Raw genomic sequence first — 7977 nt, 5'->3', positions numbered from 1 at the left:
GATTTCTAGATTTTTTACTAATCTTAGCTTGATTGAGTTAGATTATTAAAATTTTCATTTCAAAAACATGTAAATATCATCTATTATATTAATTAACCCAAAAAAATCATCAATTATATTATTGGGCGTAATGTGACAATATATTCAAGGCCCTCCGAATACAAAAAGACCCTCGGTTCATAAATTTAAATTTGAATTTTGTATAGTCAAAAATACTTTATCCACAAGCATATGCTTACATAAAATGACCAAACTATTCTGTTTATAAATTTAAATTTGAATTTTACATAAGCAAAAATGCTTTATCCATAAACATATGCTTACATAACGAGAAATTCTATTTCCACACACATAATTAACTCAGGGGACATACTTAATGAATTTTTAATTTAATGACAATTACATCCAAATTTAAAATGACTATAATAGATATCAAGCAACACCCATAATATTATATGTAAAAATCTCAATGTACATTTTTTGAGTTAAAAAATAAATAAACCTTAATTTTTCTATTGTTGGCACTTTGCTGGTCACTTCATAAAATTATTCTTTCACTGCTCCACTTAAATGTAATTTTCCCTACTTTTCTTCATCTGCCCATATTATTATCTCTTTGAGTGGCTGGCTGAAACGCAGCCACACAATAATGACCCTGAATCGAAATCAAAGTTCTTTCCCAATGTTTTAATCTTCATCTCATAATATTCCAAAGTAAGTGAGAAAAGACTAATTCACACAAAATCAAATAAATTCATGAACTGTCAAAAATATGGAATAGTTTTGGAACTACAGAACCGAAAATGATAAATGAAATGCACATAAATCCAAAAATGATAAATGCAATAATAAAATGATAAATGTAATAAGAAAATGGAAAGATTTCTTACCTTCAACGCTATTTTTGGGGATTTACAATGGTTTTCAATGGAGGTTGAATGGAGGTCTTTTATGCAAGTCTTCAATGGAGGAAATATTTCACTTCAGACCAAAGTCTTCAAGGGTACGTAGATGGGTCAATGAGGAAGTAGGATCAATCAAAAGTGTGTGAAAAAAGGGTTAGTGGTGTATATATAATGGTTATGATTGAAGGGTGTAATTGTAACTTTAAGTGTGTGGATTGAGAAAATTAATTGATAATCGAATTATTAGATGTGTATATTGAGGAAAAAAATGTGCCCCAAGCTAATTAGGTATATGAAAATAAAATTTTCATTACATAAAATAACCAAACTATTCATATTTAATATAGCTATTATATACACTCTCATTTCAAATCCTAATTACAATCTCAGCCCCTCTCTCTCTCTCTCTCTCTATGATTAGAGCCCAATCGCCGTCGGTGAAACCAGAGGCATTCTCCGAGTCCCAAAAGCTCGGCTCTACCGCCATTGACGATGCCTTCCAATCGGTCAATCGAGCAGTACTCCGAGAAGCGTCACCACCGTCTCGAAGCTCAGAGGGCCGCCATGGTCGCTACCGGAGAAAACGGAATGAAAGGCACGCATCTTGATGTCAAGCTTGTGAATCTGGTGGCTGCTCAGCCGTACAATGTGTTGGTACTTCAAGTCTCTGGCATCATCGTGATGCTTTTGAAACTTCTCTCTCTCTCTCTCTCTCTCTCTCTCTCTCTCTCTCTCTGTGTGTGGTTCTACATTTGTCTGTTCAAAACCACCTTTGATTTTTATATCGATTTGTGATTTTATGATTTTAGTTTATATTGAGTTTAAAAAAAGCTACACGTACTAAGAGTAAAGGTTGTTTAATTTTTATAGCTGCTGTTGTTGATGATGCTGATGATAATGATGAAACTAATTTAACAGGATGAGATTGTTCTGATCTAAATAGATAGTGGATAATAGATAATGAATTTTTTTTTTTTTTTTTGTTGAACAGATATTTTCAAAATTTAAATAGATTTGTAACATATCTTTTCAAAATTTGAACAGATAGTGCTTTGGTTTATTTCAATAACAAAAATTTGAATAGATAAAAAAATTAGCAAGTAGAATTTAAGAGATAAAATTTGGACAGATATTTGAACAGATAAGGAAAAAATTGAACAGATAGTCAAAAATTTGAACAGATAGAAAATAATTTAAAGATATAGATATAAATTTGAATAGATAGTCAAAAAATTAAACAGATAAAAAAAGTCAATAGATAAATTAAGGAATAAAATTAGAAATAAAATATCCTTCAAAATAAATAAAGGATTATTCACCAAATTATTTTGCAAAGGATAGACTTCTTACCGTCAAATAATATTTACTAAACTTAATATCTTATACCTTCCTTAAATAAAACTTTTCAACAATTTTCTCATATCAAGATGCAATTAAGAAAATATCTAATCATGTATTAAATAACAAACTTGGATATCATATCACATATAATATTAAAATTTAAAATAGTGTTTCCTTAAGTTTTTCTCTCTTGCATACCTACTTCACACTCTGCAGTCTTAATCTTTTAAAATACAATATTATTAATTTATATTTGGTTAGAGAATTTGAGAAGAGATTTAGAAAGAGAAAAAAAAAAGTAAATGAAATTTAAATAAAATATATTTATATTTCACCTAGTTTCACATATTTATTTTTTTTCAAATTTCTTCTCAAATCCCTCAACCAAACACAATATAATAGCATTAAAATTGCCCACTATATTTACTTATGTATTACCAATTTGAAGTTCCGTATTTATATAAAATTGTAATACAATATAGCTAATAAAAAAATTATATCTAGCTATTTTCTTCCAACTAATCAATACATAAGTTGCAATTGTTTGAAAGGAAGGTGACAAAGATTACAGAATTAGAATTTATCCGTAACAATATCCATGTAGTTTATCTCTTATATCAATTTAGATCTTATACTTTTAGTTTTATTAATTTGTTCGTTTGAATTTTCATATTGATTCATCAAATTAATAATATTTTTTAGAAATTGAACAAAAATTAAAAAATAAAACAGTCTATTTAACTCTCCTTAAAGTGATTGAAGAGTTTTACATATAATTTAAAATGGTGTATTCTCTTTTGAGTTGATCATTTTGCTATTAATTTCTATCTAATTTCTTAACTAATATTTTTAATTAAACTAAATTGACACAATATAAAAAATTAAAAAAAGAAAATTTATATAATTAAAATGATAAGGACTAAATTAATACATGATGCAAATTAGAAAACCATAGGTATAATTTGCCTAAAAAGATTAGATAGTTGAAATAGCCCATATTAGAGAGAGAGAGAGAGAGAGAGAGAGAGAGAGAGAGAGAGAAGTGAATAGAAGCAATTAATAAAAAATTAGAAATTGGTGTAGTTGAAGAATCGTTCATGGTTCATTCTTGAAAGACGAGGAAAAAAGTCCCCATTGAAGACTTGGTATATTAAAAAATGTAATGACAAATTCAAATAATCTGATATATCTATATCTATAAATACACAGCCTCTTTGCCATGCTAGATATCCATCACCCTCCTCTCAAGCAATTGCAGTTAGGCATAGAAATTTCAATTTGCTTCAATTAAAAATGGCAACTCACTTTTTCTTTGTAGCCATAGCCATCATGGTTTTGGCCTCTACACTTGCCTTTGCTTCTGATCCAAGTCCTCTACAAGACTTCTGTGTTGCTGTCAATGACTCCAAATCTGCTGGTAGACTATATATGCTCATCTCTATCTCCCAACCTTGTGCCTTCCAAATTATATGTTTCGTATCATTTTGGTTATAGACATTTTAATCGTATCAATTTTGTTTTCAAAGTATTAAATGTATATTCAGGTTGTCTCGCTAGCTGACATTGCCAGTATTCGTTTGGTTCCTAAAATATACACAATGTTTCATTTTGGCCCTTAATATTTTATTTATTTCAGTTTTATTAAGAGTTGGTTTTCATTTTCTTAGATGTCATCATGTAACATTCTTGAAAGTTTATTAGTCTGTATAATATTTTAATTATATCAGTTTTATTAAGAGTTGGTTTTCATTTCCTTCTTATGCAGTTTTCGTGAATGGCAAGTTCTGTAACGACCCAAAGCTTGCCAAAACTGATGACTTCTTCTTTTCTGGCCTCCTTACTCCCCGAAATACATCAAATCCAATTGGTTCGACTGTCACTCCCGTAAATGTTATGCAAATACCCGGCCTCAACACTCTCGGCATCTCATTAGCTCGCATCGACTTTGCACCTTACGGTCTTAACCCACCCCACACCCACCCTCGAGGAACTGAGATCCTCGTGGTCTTGGAAGGTACCCTCTACGTCGGTTTCGTAACCTCCAATCCAGAAAATCGTCTCTTCACCAAGGTCTTGTGCCCAGGAGATGTTTTCGTGTTCCCAGAGGGTCTTATTCACTTCCAGTTTAACGAAGGAAAGACCAATGCAGTAGCTATTTCTGGTCTGAGCAGCCAAAACCCTGGTGTTATTACCATTGCGAATGCAGTATTTGGGTCGAATCCAAAGATTTCTGATGATGTTCTTGCCAAGGCATTCCAAGTGGACAAGAAGGTGGTGGACTATCTTCAAGCTCAATTTTGGTGGCCCAACAACTAAAGAAATAAATGGGAATAGAATCCACGAATCTATTATTTGTTAAATTTTAATCATATATTACTTAATATTGTATGAATAAGTTGTTGGTTATGGATGATTTCCTCACAACTTTTTTTTCTTATGATTTTATAATAATGAAGTTTTTAAATAGTTCTCTCTCTCTCTCATATAATGATGGAGCTCTCTTAATCTTTTTTCAGTCTCCCATATTAAATAGTTAAGAGATAATGAGCAATTGTATTTTTAATGGTTGACATGAATGTAAGCTCACTAAAAACTCGATCTTCTCTTGATGTTTCAAAAATGGTAAAAATTTATATGAATTTTAAGGTCAACTTAAAATAATCCTACTCTATTTGTCACGATGACAATTATATGTCACTTAAAAGTGTCACCAAACTTTTTAAATATAACGATTCTCAATTATAAATAGCATTTATTGCATTAATAAATATATATGTAAAAAAATTATAGTGATAAATAGTATTTCTCATTAGTTAACCATCACTTGACCAATTAGATTTATGAATATTATTATTACATCTCATAATATATATGCCTACATTTTAATGAAAAGAATATAATGAATTCTTTAATTTTTTTTCCTGAGTGAAATAAAGTCTTTAAATAATTCAATTATAAGGAAAAAAAAAACATTTATTGAAACTTATAAAATCATGTATATAATTATATAGACCATTTTTGAGTTCGAATCATCTAAAGGGCCACTGCAGGTTTGTCCATTCTTTAACTTTAGGGTTTCAGATACCTGGTTATAAATAATAATAATAATAATAATAATAATAATAATAATAATAATAATAATAATAATAAAAGCTTGTGGATTCAGTACCCCTTCCATTGTTCCAAAAAAGAAAAAGAAAGAAAACAAATATTTATTATTTAATACTTTCATTTGGCAGCCTTTTATTTTAACTAAAAAGTCAAAAAGTCATTATAATTGTCACACCACTCTTTCTACTTTTCTGTACATCTTTTCATAAAAAGTTAAAATATTACTAAAATAACTTGTTCCCAAATGATCGAGAGAAAAATAAAAACATCTTTTCGGGATAGCTTCTTGCAGCCAGGATTTTGTCTTGCACCTTGATTTTTTCTACTGTTCTGTAATATTTGTTCTTTCTATTATTTAAATAAAATTCTCTTTCACTGATAAATCTTTTCTTCTTCTTCTTTTTTTTTTTTGAAAAAAAAAACTAAAATTTACCTGATTGCAATTTGTAATCCATTCTTCTTCTAAATTTTAGTATTTTTTTTCTTTTTTATTTTCTATTCATTAGTCCTAACATTATGTGTACTAGGTTCGACTCATGTTAATTGATCACGTGTCAAATTCAAATTCCTAAATTTACCTAATAATAAGTCCATGCACTATAACAAATTAATGTTTTAAAGACAAGAATTTAGGGACAAAAGTACTTTATAGGAGTGAAATATTTTTATTGTCAAAATTTCATTCTTATATTTTTAGGGATGAAATGAGACATTTAGTGTTGAACAGATCAAATTATTTTGTTCCTAAAAGCACAGCCGTTAGTAGCATTTTTAAAATTGTATTGCCAAATTTATTATTATTTTTTTTAAACTTTTTAGGACGACTTTTTAACAACTATTATCGCGATGACATAAATTAATCTACAAATATTTTTTCAATAAAATTTTTGCTTTTGGAGACAAATTTAATTCTTGGAACTGTTGCAGTGATGGTTGCAGTTTAAGAAACATTCATCGTGGAATTAGTCAATACACCAACCTTAGAAGACTGGGTAAAACGACTTATACTGTGGTATTGGAAATTATTAAACAAATTCACAATCACCCTTAATCATATATTATGTTATATTAATATAGAAGTGCTTGCTTTGGGGTCTTAAAAATTAATTTATAAAAAGTCCTAATAAAAATTAGCTAGTACACTTGCTCATAAAAAGGAGGTCCCAAAAAAAGAAACTCAAAAGTACCTATATCTCAATAAAAAGAACCAATAAAAAAATTCTATTGTTTCAACAGTATTCATGGATCAGGATAGGCCATGGTGTTATTGTGCAAGTATACCGATATCTCATGAATTTGGACAACCAACACCACTTCGCTCAATACTTACAGATTCCTCCCATGAGTGTTTAGCTATTTGCTCAATATTATCTGTTCCAAAAAAAAAAAAAAATTATCTGCGCATACTATGATTGAGTTTGCATTCTTTCTAGAAATATATATATATATATATATTAACTAATAATATGTTAAGAATACTATGACCTATTTTTACTAGCTTAAAGTACAATAAAAAAAAATGCATTCTTTATCTTAGCTAATCAATACTAATCCCTACTTGGCTAGTTATTTTAGATCATTATTACTTTTTAGTAAGCATTCTTTAAGAAAAGATGAAAATGGGCGAGATAAGGAGGAGATTGAGGAGTGAATCATTTTTTAAAAAATTTTAGCTAGTGATTTTTGACGAGCCAAAAGTTGGAGAAAGTAAAATAACTAGGCAAATAGCTAACCTATTGGAGACTCAAAAACGTGTGGCGATGAGCTAAAATACCTCAATGGAAGAATTTTGCTAGCTTGTTGGATTTATTTTTAGCTAATATTAACTAACAAAAAAAACTAGTGTGAGCATCTCTTTTTAATATTCTGCTCGGTTCTTGAATTCTAATATCATTCACGTGGAGAGTTTAATGAAGATTGCAATAACCAAAAGTTTGATGGTCCATTGTCGTCGATCTCCTAGTTATTGATATGAGAACCTAGAGAAAGATTAAGAGAGTGTCATCATTATATAAGGACAGAGGGAGAGAGAGAGAGAGAGAGAGAGAGAGAGAGAGAGAGAGAGAGAGAGAGAGAGTACTATTTAACAAACTCATTATTATAAAATCATAGGAAAACAATTTTAATGAAATCATTCACAACAAACCCACTTATTTGTGCTAATTGCATCATATATTTGTTTAAAGTTCAACAAATAATAGATACATGGGTTCTCTATTGTTTATTTCTCTAGTTGTTAGGCCACCAGAATTGAGCTTGAAGATAGTCTACCACCTTTTTGCCCACCTAGAATTGAACTTAAAGATAATCTACCACATTCTTGTCCACTTGGAATGCCTTGGCAAGAACATCATAAAAAATCATTGGATTCAACCCAAACACCGCATTAGCAACTGCAATGACACCAGAGGTTCTGGCTACTTAGGGTAGCAAGAGCTACTGCATTAGTCTTTCCATTATTAAATTTGTTAGGTTTTTGTAATTGGTAATCCCGCTTGACAAAACTCATTTCAGTTATAATTTTATTCAAACTTTTATTTTAGTGAGGTTATGAGTATTTAGATGTGAATCCAACCCGAACTGTACCTATGCCGAGCAGTTTATAATCTTAATCCTATCA

At 29.6% G+C, this 7977-nt stretch overlaps 1 protein-coding gene across 1 annotated transcript; it reads left to right on the top strand.

The window, feature by feature from the left end:
* Positions 1-3468: 3468 nt before the first annotated feature.
* Positions 3469-4712, top strand: LOC114267616 (putative germin-like protein 2-1). Its single transcript, XM_028208677.2, has 2 exons — positions 3469-3663; positions 4012-4712. The coding sequence occupies exons 1-2, from the start codon at positions 3540-3542 to the stop codon at positions 4560-4562; spliced, it is 675 nt and encodes a 224-aa protein (XP_028064478.2). The 5' UTR covers positions 3469-3539; the 3' UTR covers positions 4563-4712.
* The last annotated feature ends 3265 nt before the right edge of the window (positions 4713-7977 follow it).

This window comes from Camellia sinensis, chromosome 11 (assembly GCF_055761805.1).
Source record: "Camellia sinensis isolate YWXY chromosome 11, ASM5576180v1, whole genome shotgun sequence".
Taxonomy (NCBI): Eukaryota; Viridiplantae; Streptophyta; class Magnoliopsida; order Ericales; family Theaceae; genus Camellia; species Camellia sinensis.
Note: the sequence above shows the minus strand (reverse complement) of the source record. Positions and strands in the feature narration are given on the sequence as shown.